At 38.7% G+C, this 15,114-nt stretch overlaps 4 protein-coding genes across 7 annotated transcripts; 2 read left to right on the forward strand and 2 right to left on the reverse strand.

Moving 5' to 3' along the window:
- Positions 1-1,634, reverse strand: pigx (phosphatidylinositol glycan anchor biosynthesis, class X). Of its 3 annotated transcripts, none has more exons than XM_083767072.1 (6): positions 1,499-1,634; positions 1,317-1,395; positions 1,087-1,153; positions 767-980; positions 363-463; positions 1-252 (listed from the first exon to the last, which is right to left on the reverse strand). In XM_083767072.1, exons 1-6 carry the CDS (start codon positions 1,557-1,559, stop codon positions 115-117), a joined length of 660 nt encoding a protein of 219 aa, XP_083623198.1. In that variant the 5' UTR covers positions 1,560-1,634; the 3' UTR covers positions 1-114. The 3 variants fall into 3 exon arrangements, with proteins under 3 accessions (XP_083623198.1, XP_083623197.1, XP_083623196.1); XM_083767071.1 differs by having other exon boundaries at positions 1-246; positions 1,087-1,222; XM_083767070.1 differs by having other exon boundaries at positions 1,087-1,222.
- A 312-nt stretch (positions 1,635-1,946) lies between these two features.
- Positions 1,947-4,243, forward strand: cep19 (centrosomal protein 19). The gene is made up of 2 exons (XM_083767396.1): positions 1,947-2,292; positions 3,470-4,243. The coding sequence occupies exons 1-2, from the start codon at positions 2,163-2,165 to the stop codon at positions 3,814-3,816; spliced, it is 477 nt and encodes a 158-aa protein (XP_083623522.1). The 5' UTR covers positions 1,947-2,162; the 3' UTR covers positions 3,817-4,243.
- Positions 4,244-4,358: 115 nt separating this feature from the next.
- Positions 4,359-8,370, reverse strand: ing5a (inhibitor of growth family, member 5a). Its single transcript, XM_083767393.1, has 8 exons — positions 8,260-8,370; positions 7,464-7,535; positions 7,150-7,316; positions 6,875-6,986; positions 6,648-6,744; positions 5,761-5,896; positions 5,597-5,658; positions 4,359-5,481 (listed from the first exon to the last, which is right to left on the reverse strand). The coding sequence occupies exons 1-8, from the start codon at positions 8,294-8,296 to the stop codon at positions 5,442-5,444; spliced, it is 723 nt and encodes a 240-aa protein (XP_083623519.1). The 5' UTR covers positions 8,297-8,370; the 3' UTR covers positions 4,359-5,441.
- Positions 7,734-14,352, forward strand: plekhb2 (pleckstrin homology domain containing, family B (evectins) member 2). Of its 2 annotated transcripts, none has more exons than XM_083767394.1 (9): positions 7,734-7,792; positions 9,180-9,251; positions 10,091-10,141; positions 10,297-10,449; positions 10,774-10,876; positions 11,027-11,066; positions 11,373-11,462; positions 11,637-11,751; positions 12,821-14,352. In XM_083767394.1, the coding sequence occupies exons 3-9, from the start codon at positions 10,105-10,107 to the stop codon at positions 12,961-12,963; spliced, it is 681 nt and encodes a 226-aa protein (XP_083623520.1). In that variant the 5' UTR covers positions 7,734-7,792; positions 9,180-9,251; positions 10,091-10,104; the 3' UTR covers positions 12,964-14,352. The 2 variants fall into 2 exon arrangements, with proteins under 2 accessions (XP_083623520.1, XP_083623521.1); XM_083767395.1 differs by lacking the exon at positions 7,734-7,792 and adding an exon at positions 9,022-9,039.
- The last annotated feature ends 762 nt before the right edge of the window (positions 14,353-15,114 follow it).

The following is a 15,114-nucleotide window of genomic DNA, read 5'->3' on the forward strand; positions in this document are numbered from 1 at the left end:
TTCATAAAGTGCAGTGCAAAATCTCAAGAATTCAACAGCTTGCAAAAATATACAATATATGCATTTACAGTACCCAACATACAGCTGTTAGATGCATACCATACATATTCTCGTTTAAATAATGCCATGCTTCCAGATGGATTTTGAGAGTGCCACACAGCACATCAGTGTAACTACAAGGGTTCCAGCACACACAGCGGTCATCAAAGACCCATCACCAACCGGGATCTGGAAGCTTGCATGGTCCTGCTCCTACACGACAAACATTTTGGAGTTAAAGCAGACATTACAAATGGGAGAGTATACCATGGTTTTCATTGACAGAAATCATCATTTGTAAAGCTGAATTGGTAAACAATCACCTGATGTTGGATTTTAACCCACTGACATATGCTGGAGTTTTCAGCAGTGCACGGGGCTTCCACAACAGCATGGGGTGATGAGAAGTGGCTAAGCTGTGAACCTGTAATAATAATAATACACTTTATTTATATAGGACCTTTTTAAACAAAGTGCTTAACAACATAAAACAGTAAATAATAAATCAAACTATTTCATAAACAACACAGTATCAATGAGAATAGATAAATTCTGCACTGAAATGCTTATTTTTTTAATGTTATGGAGGGGACTTTCAGATTTCACATTGCAACATGTTTTAGATCTGATATTTTTTAATAGTTTAAAAAAAGGAAATAATGTGACGGAATTTGAAAATGTGGGGATACCAGGGTTAATATGGTTAAATAACCCAGAAACAACTCACATGTGTCTGTACGCAGAAGTAGCTCTGGGAGATCTAAATGGACTAGAACAAATTGTTCACCGTCATAAGAGGGCTCATGATAGCGGCCATGGATTGGAATGACTGCTTCAACAAGTGTGGGATTCTGTTCATCCAGGGAGGGATACACAAATGCAACAAACCCCACAGACTTGTGTGCAGGTGCCTCCAGGTCAATGGTTGAATCTAGGAGTACCTTTTAGAGTCGGATAAAGAAGAATTATTATAGTTTTGACATTTGGATCAACAAATGGAAAATGTATGTGCACAACATTGGGGTCAATTCAAATTGATAAATGTACCTCCAAGTGACTACGATCCCTCAGTGATGCCAGTTCATATGGATCAACATAAACGCCTCTAGGCCATCTATGGATCAGCATAACTTTGAGGCCATTTGGAACATCGGGACCAAATTTAACAGTGTTTACCAGCTCCCTAAACACATGACATTATCATAGATGTACTGTACAAACAGACTTAATTGTTTTTATTTTGTTTGTTTGATTGAAAAATAAATCACTGACATTACCTGTGAAAGCCCTTTTTATTCAACTCCATTGAAATCGATGTTGACAAAAGCCACGGCTTAAGAATACCACAGATGTCATCTGAAAGGTGTTTAATGTATACATGTCATAGAACGGACGTGAGTAATAAAAAACAAGATTTTAGTTATGATCATAATATCATAATAATTAGCATATAACTTACCCTTTCCAACCGAACACGTCACTAAATAAGTCAATGTAGTTAAGAGAACAACAACATACATCCTTGATCTTGATATGATCCTTTTAATAGATATTAAATAGTTCACAAATGAATAACAAACTGACAGTGGTCTTCCTTCGATTTGTTTACGGAAGTGAAATTAGAAGGACCCTTTTTACTAGTAAGGCGGAAGCTGTCTACAACGGTGCCTGGTTGAAAGTATCAAAATGGCACATTTTAGCAGTCAAATATATATGGGAATGTAACTACTAACACATGCAAATGAGAACTAATATCCGCAGTGTTGAAGATTGTAATATATTGTACAATTATTTATATTAAACGATAGGCAAGGCATAATATAAACAATATACAGTCGCCCTCACTTTAGCCAGCCCGAGATTTGTCATCGCGTCCGCAGCTAAGGTCCGCACTCCTAACAAGAGTCAGTCAAGAAGCATTAGAGTAGACTAGAAACCTTGGAAACAGGTCTGGTCTAGCCAACGTTTCGAACTATGAAAACTAGTATTATTTTCGCTAATGTAACTGTTTTTATTTGAATCAAAAGTTAGCTCGCTGAAATGAAAGCCTGGGTATCGAGGCTAGCTAGCTGATGATCACATAGCTGAGAGAACGCCAAGAGAAGAATCTCCATCACACAAAGATGTCTTTTGAAGCCAAACGGTGTGGAGTGCATTTCAGCCCCCCTTCTATCATCGTGATTTATGAACACAAAGAAACTCACAACATACGCAAAAGAATCATACCTGTGAGGAACTTCTCCAAATGTTCAGGTGGGCATCTCACACACACACACACACACGTCACCCCTACTACAGCTTATTACATACCTAATAAATTTAGCCCCATATGTGCCCTCTCCCTACGCTCATTCTGTAGCTCCGAGATGAGGTCACACTCCCCACCGCGTTTCAGAAACGGCGCAAGTTTCCACAATAAGTGTTTCTTATCCTTACCACACCATTAATCCAAAACGTGTAGGGCCCATGCAGGTTTACACTAATTCAAATTTAGGATCGGCCCAGAAAATCCAACTAGAGATTTGAACTGAGCCTTTACGTCCCGTATTTTGTCAGTCGCTTCCATGTTTATCAAGGAAGTTGAAAAGCTTTAGCGCCTCCCCTGGTCGAAAATGTCCAACTGACTTCAGTTCACTCGACATGCACGCGCACACGCACACTTCCTTGATAAACATGGAAGCGACTGACAAAATACGGGACGTAAAGGCTCAGTTCAAATCTCTAGTTGGATTTTCTGGGCCGATCCTAAATTTGAATTAGTGTAAACCTGCATGGGCCCTACACGTTTTGGATTAATGGTGTGGTAAGGATAAGAAACACTTATTGTGGAAACTTGCGCCGTTTCTGAAACGCGGTGGGAGGGGCCCAGTGTGTGACCTCATCTCGGAGCTACAGAATGAGCGTAGGGAGAGGGCACATATGGGGCTAACCTAATAACTGGTTTGTTTCAACATTCAGTGTCACTTTATTGTACTTTAGCTCTGGTCCACAGCTCTAATACCTTTGCATTAGATGCACATTAGAGCTATGGACCAGAGCCAATAAGGATATAAAATATTGTGGTTTGATACGTTTCCTTATAAAATAAAAAAGGGATGTATAAGTTATTAATTAAAAATAAGTTATTATACCTTCAAATGCTTCAATATGAATCACATTTATCATTGGCCACTTATTGCTATATTCAATGAGACATGAATAGGCATTGTGTTCACACTGCCTTCTTTACACCTAAGATCACCCTCTGGTTAGAACTGTCCATTTGAAATCTCAAACCTTTATCTCTACTGTATTCTTGTTGGAAGTGTGTTTAATCCGTTTATGCAACAATGCCAGTGGAGGAAGTTTAGTTTTAGATGTTCCTACTGACTAGTTTGAAGTACCTATAAAGAAATCATGCCACAATGTCCATTTTACCACCCCCTACTAGATTGTGGCATGGCTGCTGAAAGACTGAAGAACAACTCTCGGCATAAGGCATACTTGGAGGGAGTGTCACACAGCCAGTTGGAAAGGCTTCACATACTGCTACGAGATCACATGCATGGCCACAGTCTACAGCAGAGTATCGACTCTTTTCACGTGAACCCTGATGAAGACCTCAACAAGCTAGATGACGAGGAACTGGCTCGCAAGAAGGGAAAAATGGATGAGCTCTTTGAGCGCAATCGCAGGCGCAAGGATGACCCAGAATTTGTGTACGACTTGGAAGTGGAATTTACTCCAGCATCTAAAGAAAGGTGCAGCTGGGATGAAGACTCTGATAATGAATTTTAAAACATGATGTGAAACGGAAACCTGTGTTAGTCCTGCGGGGGAAAGCGGGTCACGTGTCTTGCACATTGACACTTAAACATAGCCAGGGCCTGGGACCTTCTGTTTCCCACACAGCCTCTGACCATTCAGCTATTACCATCCCCGATGTTGGCTGTTACCTTCCAGTTGGACTCAGTAGTGAACCACAAACCAGATTACTAAAATCACACCTGTGTGAACTGAGTAGTGCTCCAAGAGATGGGTCAAATGCGGAGAACACATTTCACTGCAGTAACGTGTGAGACAAATTGTACGACTTCAACTATTACTTTCTGCAGGCTCAGCAGAATATCATTCATATAATCCAAAAGTACATATCAAATCAATGTTCTATTTTTTTTTTAAAGATGCAAAGGTTAGTGCTTAGTCACTGGGACCAGACAGAAATAGACGGATGCATGCCATTTGTCAGTACATTTGCAAGATACGTTATCCGACTAAATTCCTTGTCCCCATGTTAAATACTTTTAGCTAGCTCAATGTACAATGAATGAATGCATGAGTTTGTTTTGAATATTTATTTAATATAAAATACTGAAATTTACAAAATACAAAGACTTTGGCTCCTTTACACCAAGCTTAGACTAACATGATTGATATTCACAGCTGAATAGGCAAATGGATGCTGAGAATCCTATTGAATAAACAATTTAAAATGAAAACTCAATAAGGAGTACAATACAACAAATATATCTTTGGAAAATAAATGTGTCCATAAAATATTGTATCGTATATAAAATATATTTTTCATGATGTGATGTACTATGGCTAAGTTACATAAAACAAGCCTGCAGTATTAAAACCTCTTTAGGGGGTATTTTCATTCAAAGTGCTTCAATGCCTCTTTCAACTGACAGACACTGATCGTTAGTACCACAATACATTCAAAATGTCATTTTTTGTTTTGTTTCTGCAAATCAAAACGGGACAGAATGAGTTTGTTGTTTGGTTTAAGCTAATCATGACACATTTTACACAGGTATCAGTTGCAGTCATGTATGCAGTGCTTGTGCATTCCAAGGAGGTAGGAAAGTGAACTGAATTTCACATAGAATTCCTTTTATCAACACGATTTTAGTAGGATTTAGGGGTTTTAGATTAAAAATATCAGCAGGCTATTAATCTGAAAAAATAGTTCTTTATAAAATTATAATTTCAAGTATGTTTAAGCCGCAATCCAGGATTTTTGAGTATATCAATGACGAGTATATACACAGACTCTAATACAGTAGGACAGGACTTGCTGATGACAAAGTAATCTCTTTAACTATCTTGTCCACCAACAAATACAGGCCCATTTCCCCAAATTACATTTGTTTACTACCGGCTGTTATAATTTTGAACTTGAATCAAGATCTTTACAAACCAATTTGTGTATTAAAGAAATCCAAGAACAAACAGCTAGGCTAAAAATGGGGAATGGTGTCAGAGCAGCTATACTCCAAATCTGGATTGGGCCTTTAAATAAAAGCTTTGTTTCTGACACTCCATTTATATGGAAAAGAAGTTATAAAAAAGGAAATATATATATATTACACAATTCAACTACATCAACGAAATACATTAGAAAAGTAATATATGAAATCTCATTTCTTCTTCTTATCTTGGGTACATCTAGGGCAAAACCTGAAAGATGAGATGGCAGGCAATGAACACACCAAGAAATAAGATACTCTATACAAAGATGTCCACTGCACAGGCAGAAATGCAGCCCACTAAAAATGTATGTTTAAAAACTTACCATTTTCCCTTGGGCTTTGTAGCGAGATCAACACAAGCGAAGTGAAACCACTCAATTGGACACTGAAAATTGTCATGAAAAAACATTTTACCGTTACTCTTGCCATTTTTAAAGTTTGCGCAAAATACGGTAATGACACCAGGGTTGCGGTTGTTAAAACTTACGTCAGGGTTATCACAACCAATCATCTCTCCATATGACACCTGATGGCACAGGCAGTATGTGGGCTCATTGGGATCAACTGGCATGTCCAAAACATCTGACGGCTGCATTTGCAGGAGAGTATCACTCAGGTCTGGACTAGGGTTACAACAGAACACATGGACAGAATTAAATGAGACTATACAGTATACAGCCACTGCCACTGTCAGGCAGATGAATGGGCAACAGTTAAAACAGCTTCTTTAAATTTGAAGCGTTGAAATGAAGGGGAAATGCATTCAATTAGTCAGATATTCATATGCCATTATATTGATTTATTTTCAACTGTTAGGAAACTGTGTGTCACATCCAAGACATACTGTACACAGCACACAACACAGCATAACTTGATTTCATAGCTGAACACAAACAGATTAAGCTTTAGCAGAGGTGGCATGATGTTTGGGGGTTAGCATCTGGAGCATCACATAAAACATTTTTCCTTGTTAGCTCTATATTCCGATCATTGCTAGTGTTTGTTTAGTTCAGAAAGAGCGGTCTCTATAGCTCTTTAGTAAACAGAAAATACTGTACATTTTCATTACAGTATACTGTACCAATTAGATCTCATCATGAAAGAGTTCATACATAACCCTCAGTATTGAGGGTAAACAAGTGCAATTAGAAGTGATGAAACAAAAACAAATTAGACATATTGGATCTGGAACAATTATATTGGAAGCTAATAAATGATCTGAGATCTCTCCTGATCTGTATAAAAATTGTTTTTCTGAGTCCAAGTCAATATGACATTGGGTTTACACTGAGATTTATCCTGTAAAGAAGGCATCGCCACATCTCAATATTCATCCAGCTACAGAGAAAACCAGTGGTCCCTCAGAAAGAGTACCTGCTTTTAAGCTTCTTCCTGGGAGAGTCTTCATCAGAGCCTTTCCTTCCTCTTGCCTTAGACCCACGCTTCTCTCTCAGGCTTCTGGATTCAGCCTCTGAGCAAAAACAAGTCATGGATATGCATGAGCACACAAATGTTATTATTTTGAGAAAGTGCTCTCTGAATTAGCCTTTCGGTAATGCGAACAAAAAACGAGGCTAGCCTTTCAGTGACCGCAGACTTACTTTTCAGCGATCTTCCATCTGGACTTTCATAGCCGCTCACCTCCAGCTTCTCTTTCAGTTCATTCTCAAACCGCGCTAGGTCAGCATCCAGCCTACGGATGTGCTTGTCCACCTGCAGCACACAGATTATGTGTGAACTTGTTTTTAATTGTAACCACTTTCAAACAGGCATCCCCTATTTATGTATGAACTTATAGACAAAGAAGACATGTTGCAAGTATGTTAAGGCTATTTCTGCCACAGACTAGTATTAAATAGGGTGCAAATGCACTAACCATTTCATAGGTCTGCATGGCAAGCTGCACTTTGTCGTCACTGAACTCTTTACATTTGCTGTAAGCATTCTGGATCTTCTGTAGGTGTTCCACCCTCTGTTCTGAAGCCAGGTTTTTCACATTGGCTATGTATTCCTGAGCCAGTTTGTCAATCTCACTTTTTTTCTCTACAGGAAGTAAAAAGAAAATGCACAATGCTAGAAATTTTTTGACATTTGTATTCTCCATAACAGTGACTTTAAATGTGCAGTGCACATAGACCCGTTTAAAACAATTTCAATATTGTAGTCAAAAGCTCTAAATAGATGTATCACCTTCTGTTCGATTGTCCAGGTCCCGCATTAAAGTAAAGTTCCTCTGCAGCTCACATGGTAGATTCTCAATACCTGAGTAAGAGAATAACTGTTTTACTACAACACTAACAAGTTCAACAGCACCATAATCAGAATCAACACAAACAATAGTAGTATTTGGTTGAAATAACGGCATTGTCAAATTCTCCGCCCAATGGGGCACCCCCTTCATCTAAACTAACGTACATTTGTGTCAGTTCTTATCGTGCTAAACATGACGCACTTTGAGCAATCAAAACATCCCGCCCAGCGCAGCGAGTGACGGGAAATGATGGCCACTCCAACAAGTTGTAAATGTTTTAATAATGTTATGCCGACTTAACACATTAAAAAAACAACAAAGCTAGTGCGACTCAACAACCATACAAATGCAATAAATCGCCGCCCGCATCAGTAGTTTATAGTTCATCTGTTAAGACTAATAGGGTAATGTAACGTTATAGCAACGTTTGCAGTTTGTGTGTGTTGTGTTGTGTACTTTAGTCAAGTGGAGTACCGTACTACACTCATGTTTTAATGATAAGCGTGTCTGTTACAAAACTCACTCCATTATGACCTTTATAAGCGAATCAATGCAAGTCCCGTTATAAGGTTTTAAACACAGCTAGCGTTAAAGGCTGTGGCGATTAATCATTATTTAATACCACATACAATTGTTACTTTGCTGGGGTTATTGGCGTCTTCATAAAGGCTATAGTGTGCGTATAAGTTACTCAAACGATTAAATAATACATTTACTGTCTGAGCACAGACTTACTGTCAAGGTAATGTTCCAAGTATATCGCCGTCGCCATTTCAGGTTAGCTGTGTTGCTAATGCGTTATTTTCCACAAGTTGGCTGGCAGGATACCGTAGTGTAGTGGGAGCGCTCGTTTTATGACCCGGGGCGGTCCAGTTATGAATTTAATTTCAAACGCAAACACACACACACACACACACACACACACACACACACACACACACACACACTGTATGTCAAGTGTCAATTGAATGAATACTTATTAGCAGCTGTGCAGGGAAAAAAACACAGGGATCAATATAGGTCTGTTAAGAGGAATTAAACCCAAGAAAACACTATGGCTTGTTTTCATTGTAAGCTACTAAATTAATTGTATTCATTGAAACAATTACGACAGACAAATATATACAATACTATGCAAAACATCATATAAACAGTTGGAAGTCAAGAAGAAAAATATGTACCGACACTAACATGTTCATTTGCTGTTAGAATAAACATACATGTAGACTATATTAAGGGTAGCTTGGTGTTTTTGAAACCAATAGCATCGTTTTTTAGTTGCACTTGTAATGCATACACTGAAATACATGTTTTCATACACTTTTATTTTATTTTTGAAGTATTTTATTTTCGAGATGATTAGTTATATATTTACATTCCCTCGTATTTGTAAAACATTTAATTAACACAGACCACGTGACATCGACTTGACAGCACTTTCCACAGTCAGCTGATGCCTCGTGACGTCATTGACAGTCAGTCAGCCGACTCCTCGCTCTCGCCAAAGATATTGAGGTTCGCGAAGATCGTCAACCTTGTCAAAAAAAGAACAGATCTACACAAGCTTGTTGATTTGTTCTGTTTGGGGCCAGTGTGGGCCAGTGGCATCTTGATCTCGCTTCTCTCTCTCTCATCTCATCTCTTCTTGTTTACAGCGACCTACACCATCATCCCACACCACAGAGGACCGCTTCTTAAAAATAATAAAAACGACTCCATTAAATAAAGTAAGTAAAGGCGTTTGTCAATATCATGTCTACCGAGGTTGTTCTTATTGTTTAGATTAGAAAGGTTGGTTTGTGGTAACGTTTTGGCATTAAGTTACTTTACTGTAGCTGCTGACATTTTTGATCTTTCGAGTTGAACAAGTGTGTAAACTAAAGGCCCAGCAGGCAGCAGCTATCTGGGACTGGGTTGACATAATTCAAAAGTTCAACAGTCAACACACTGTTCAATTCATCAAAGGTTGTTGATTATTATCCGTTATTAGAAACATATGTTCATCAAAGGTTTAACTCAAACCCAGACAGAATATCTGTATGAAAAGATGACATATGGCCATAACTAAAGAAAGGCCTACACACCCTGCAGTGTCAACATAGTGGGTAAACATAGTTTGACGTGGTCATAGTGTCTCTTACAAATATGAGATAGTAAATATTGTCAGTCAGATAGTAAAATAGCAGAGGTGAAATTCCCAACCTATAAGTCCTAGCTGCACAGTGAACATGTGCCATCTAGTAGACAATTTTACTTTTAAATGGGCTTTATAACTCTGTATTCATGTGTTCATTCTTATAACCAATGCCATGTATCGGTAGGTTTTGTAAACCTTCTCCTTCTAGGCTTGAGTGAGCAATGCATATATAATTTTTTTGATATTTTAGGTTTTCGCCTTTATTGAAATTCTCAAAAGTAAATTGAGCCGAAGGCATGTGCTAGTGCTAACTATAAGCTACTTCGTATAAAATGTTTCAACATTCATGATTCTAGTAAACTAATCTCATTCTGGTCTTCACACTGTTGAATGTTTTAAAGTACAGTGTTGTGGTCAAAATTCTTGCAGGTGTTTCCTCCAGAATGTCCATTGTGAAAAGCGGTTGGCTTCACCGACAGAGTGAGTAATTCCAACATTTGGGCCCCAGCCGTTTCCAATGTATGATGTGTTCAATGTATGATGGTGTATTATCATCTTTGGGCATACTACTGCATAGTATATGTGGGGAATATACATTTAATAACTTCTGGTGTAATTCAATTTGACTGTCTAAGGCACAATATTACGTCGTTGGAAGAAAAACTGGTTTGACTTGTCGGCTGATGGACGACTGGTGTTCTATGATGACCAACAGCGGCGAGACATGGAGGACGACATCCACATGAAGGTGGACTGCATTAACATCCGCAGTTCTGCTGCATGTCAAGGTACTTTGTCATGGTGACCTCTACTTCTCATATGTTAACCACGTGAACCCTGGTGTCCCTATTCTGGGTGTGTAACAATAGGCAAACATCCAGTGAGATCTACAAGCTCACAACACATAGCAACGAGACGTGTTGTGAGATTGTAGAGCTGCTATTTTGTGGCAAGGAGATGGTGTAGACTAGAGGGGAAAACGTACGGGCTAAGTATAGACCCCTGGGGAACCCCGGTGAACAAAACTACTTTTGTGCTCTACTCACCGTGGGCTTGGGAATGGGTCCTGTGCTGTGCTAGTGCTTTATCACCTGTGCTGTGCTCCTCCCCAGAGCTGAACCCACCAGAGGGAAAGGGTCGTGATGCCTTGCTTCAGATCGTTTGCCGTGACGGACGGGTCATCAGCCTCTGTGCTGACGGTGCAGATGATTCTTTGTAAGAGACCTTACCAGTTGTCTTTAATGTTCTTATTCACCCATATTGTCAGTTAGGTTGATCAAGGATACTGGTACCATCATTTGTATATTTTCTTTGACGTCTATGCAATTCATAGTAAAATAGCTTATTTTGCACCCTTTATTTCAGGGCATGGACCATGGCTCTTCAAGATGCTAGACTTAACACAGTGAGTTGTTGTTTTATGCTGTGGGGCAAGATAATTGTATTGTATTGTTAATTATTAATTATTACACTTAAAGTGTTTCTCTATTTGTATGAGTCTGATATTGATTTCTTTGAACCAGGTCCAGGACACGCATTTATTAATGTTTATTATACTGTACATTATAGTTTTTGCGATATCTTGAGGAAAGTATTGTATGGCCAGAACAACATACATACTGTATGTACAAATACATGTATGTATCCTTACAAAATTCTAAATATTAATATTGTATAAAAATGTTACCCTCTTTTAATTATCTTCTTGCAGATGGTCACTCATCAGATTGGATTTGCACAGGAGGTGATTGCATCCGCTCCTCCTCCCTACACAGAATATGAATATGCCCCCCAACCTCAGGTAAAGCACACATACAACTTTTACTTTCATACATGCAAGGCATTATGTTCTGAAGACATTCAAAACATCTCGATTAAAGCGTAGTACTGTAACTTCAGCTACTTGCTGAAACAGAACTTCAACTGCATGTTTTTACCTGTTGTTTTGTTTGATCTTTGATTTATTTTTCATTAGGTTTATGCACACGACCAATATGGAAACTATGTTCCCCAACAGCCACATGGAACCCAGATTGTGTATGCAGCTGACGGGCAGCCCTATGCCGTAGCTTACCCATATCAGTACCAAGGTATGGACTAGCAAGAAAAAAAGCAGAAACTGGAACTGTTCATTCAAACTCATTAAAAGCCTTTAAATAATAGTGGGTTTTTAAAAGTGGACACTGAAGTGGTCTGTCTGAGTTCCAGAGGTAGTTGGTTCCACAGCAGTGGAGCCCTAGCAGCAAAGGCTCTGCCACCTTGCCTCACCAGCTTTGTGTTGGGGGGGTTGAGTAAAACTTTGTCTGCTGATCTGAGGTTACGGGAAGGTATGTGCGGGGACAAGAGGTCGGAAATGTATGTAGGTGCTAGTCCATTTAGTGATTTAAAAACAAACAAGTTAATTTTTTAATCAATTCTGTACATGACTGGTAACCAATGCAATGAGGCGAGAACAGGACTAATATGGTCATATCTCTCTGGCTGCTGTGTTTAGAACTAGTTGAAGGCGATTGATGGATTTTTTTTGGGAGTCCAGAAAAAAGAGAATTGCAGTAGTCCAGATGGTTTGTGACAATAGGCTGTATGTAAAATAATTTGACCACTTGCACCCTATATACTTTGTTGACCGGAGTCTCCTACGGGGGAAAACGATGGGCCAATGGCAATTTAGTCATTTAGCAGAGTGGTTCCCAAAGTGGGGTCCGGAGACCCCAGGGGTCCTTGAGGGAGTTCCAGGTGATCCCCAGCTAAATGATAGTTTGGAAGCAAATGGACCCTTATGGGACTGTAACTCTGAAGAGTTAAATTAACTTAACTAAAAATTTGCAAAATAAATTGGGCTCCCAGAGATAGAAATGCCATTAAATGGGGGCCAGTAGACTTTATGCATGTCAAACTGGGGGTCCTTGAAATTAAACGGGTTGAGAATCACTGCTAGAGCCGTAAAAATCTTATGGGGTTCCACAGGTTAATTTGTGTCAATTTGGGGGTCCTTGACATGAAAAAGTTTGGGAACCACTGATTTAGCAGACACTCTTATCCAGAGCTCATCGTTGAAACGCAGTCAAGTTTAAGTTAAAGCTGTTGTCTCACTTGATTCATTTCAGGTTTATGTGTCAATATAACAAACTGGAATTGAAACTGACTGTGTGACATCAGTTTCAGGAGCGTACCCTGCTCCGGGCGTGAACCATGTCATCGTCCGAGAGCGCCAGCGTGAGGATGGCGGAGACGTGGCTCTGGGCATGCTCGCTGGAGCTGCGACAGGATTGGCTCTGGGCTCTCTCTTTTCTGTCTTCTAGTGTCTCTGTAGGAGCCATAACTTGCTTTAAAATGCATATCTAGCAGAACACCATATTTCACGTTCACAGCATTGTAGCTTTATCTCAACGGAGATGTGAGTGCGAGGATAGATACAGTAGGTCAGGCTATTGTCACATATGAATCACGGCTGTGTTGTACCAGTGAGTTAATCCTTGTGTCTTTACCAAAGGCTTCTATTAACTGTTAGCACTTTGTAATAGCCCCCTCCTGGTTGCTGCAGTTTTCCTCTCCCATTGTTTTGTATGAATATGAATGTACTTATGAAGTGGGGAAAGTGTTATTTGTTTCAGGTTAAGCACATTTCAGGTCTGTCCCATTGATTATTTATTATTTACTTTGTCAAGACTGAGTATGTTGTTTCCAGCAAATTCATCCTTCATTGTTTGTTTGTCTCATTTGTTTTGCACAATTCTTTCACCACATGTTCTGCCTTTTTGTTCTTTTTAACCACTTATGCCCTATTTTATACTTTGTCTGGGTCACGCAATGAAAATCGATGATCTACAAACGTACAATGTGCCGCAAACATATTGTGAGCTAATAGAAAGCCTATTTCTGAACAAGATTATAAACTCAACACGTCCCAAATTGCTTGTGGCTCTACTGTGACCATCCAGTAAATAACGTTTCCCCATGCTCCTGGTTTATGTGAGGTGGTGATGGGACCAGAGACATGCAGTGCAGTGAATGGAATTGTGCACAAGGACCACAAGGATCAATTTAATATTACATTTTATGTCAGCATCTTTTGGGCCTTGTGTCATATTGTCACAACAACTAAATCTGAATGGGGAAACGCTATGTACAGTTAAGAACGTCTGGACATCAAAAAGGGACTTGCCATAATTTGTAAACCATAATATTTATGTCATACTGTATTTCTTTGCCCTTTTCATTTTCTGGCAGCTGTTGAATCATTCCTCTTGAATCATTTCACTTACACATGGATAGATAAGGGTTTATGGTTGACAGAAGGGCATGCACAAACACTAGTGATGACTTCCACACTCCCTTGAACACTTATATTTACACTTGAATATTTATATTTTCTCATTCTGAGATTAAATATTAGAATTTATTGTGCTTAAATGTTCACCAATTTGGTAATGTTCTGCTCTGTAGAAAAGACAGAGGACAAAGTGTGCTTTTTAAGCAAATTTCCATTAATGACAAGATGTTAAGGTTTTCAGCTCCACTTATTGCACAAGGTTTTCATTAAAAAAAACATTTCCCATGTCTTAAGTGTAAATATTAATATATTGAGTGAATTTAAAAGCCATTATATGTATCTGCTCATATGTAATAATACAATTATGAATGACATAAAAATGACATGTATTTTAACTACTAAATTATGTTCCCAAAGTCACAAATGTGTCCTGTAATTTATGTTTTCAACAAACCCACCCAGAACATGCATGTTATAACAGAAGTACAAAGTCATACTATTTACATATTTGCTAATTCCCAATATTCCCAGGCAAAATATTCAAAATGTCATCATGTGCCACTTGCCCACATAGCCACGTACTTGCTCAAATGTGCTGACCTCATCACATTTAATTGTGATGATGGTATTCTTTGTGCAAAACTAAAGCTTGGAATGGATTCAGAATCATGAAAACCCCCTTGACACGTCGTCACATGCTACTTAAAGAATGAAGGTTTTTTTTTGCCTTATATAGATTGTTAATGGTATGGTCACATATGCTAATTACTCAAATTGCTCAACGTGCTTTTAGCAACAAAGCTTAATGTCATCTGCTTAGTCTATAGATGACATTTGAATCATAAAAATGTATACTAACCAACATTTCTGGGTCTAACATGGGACCTATGGAGGCTCCCAGTAGACTAGGTCTACTTTATACTTCTACTCCACTACAATCACAGTCACTTTGTAGATTTTGATTTATTACAAAATATACATTAACCACTTCAGTTCTATATATACAGGCTATTGAAAATAGAAGATCTACAAGCTCACATTGGGCACATTGGCATAATAAAAATTAATATGCATTATATTTTAGGTATGCAAAATTCTTTTCAATGCATAAGGTGACCGTTTTGGGGTTCTAGTGACCTCTACTAGTCAGTGTTTTACCTATTTCAGAGTAAATAAATTC

Source organism: Protomyctophum parallelum (assembly GCF_964188405.1).
Source record: "Protomyctophum parallelum genome assembly, chromosome: 6".
Classification (NCBI taxonomy): Eukaryota; Metazoa; Chordata; class Actinopteri; order Myctophiformes; family Myctophidae; genus Protomyctophum; species Protomyctophum parallelum.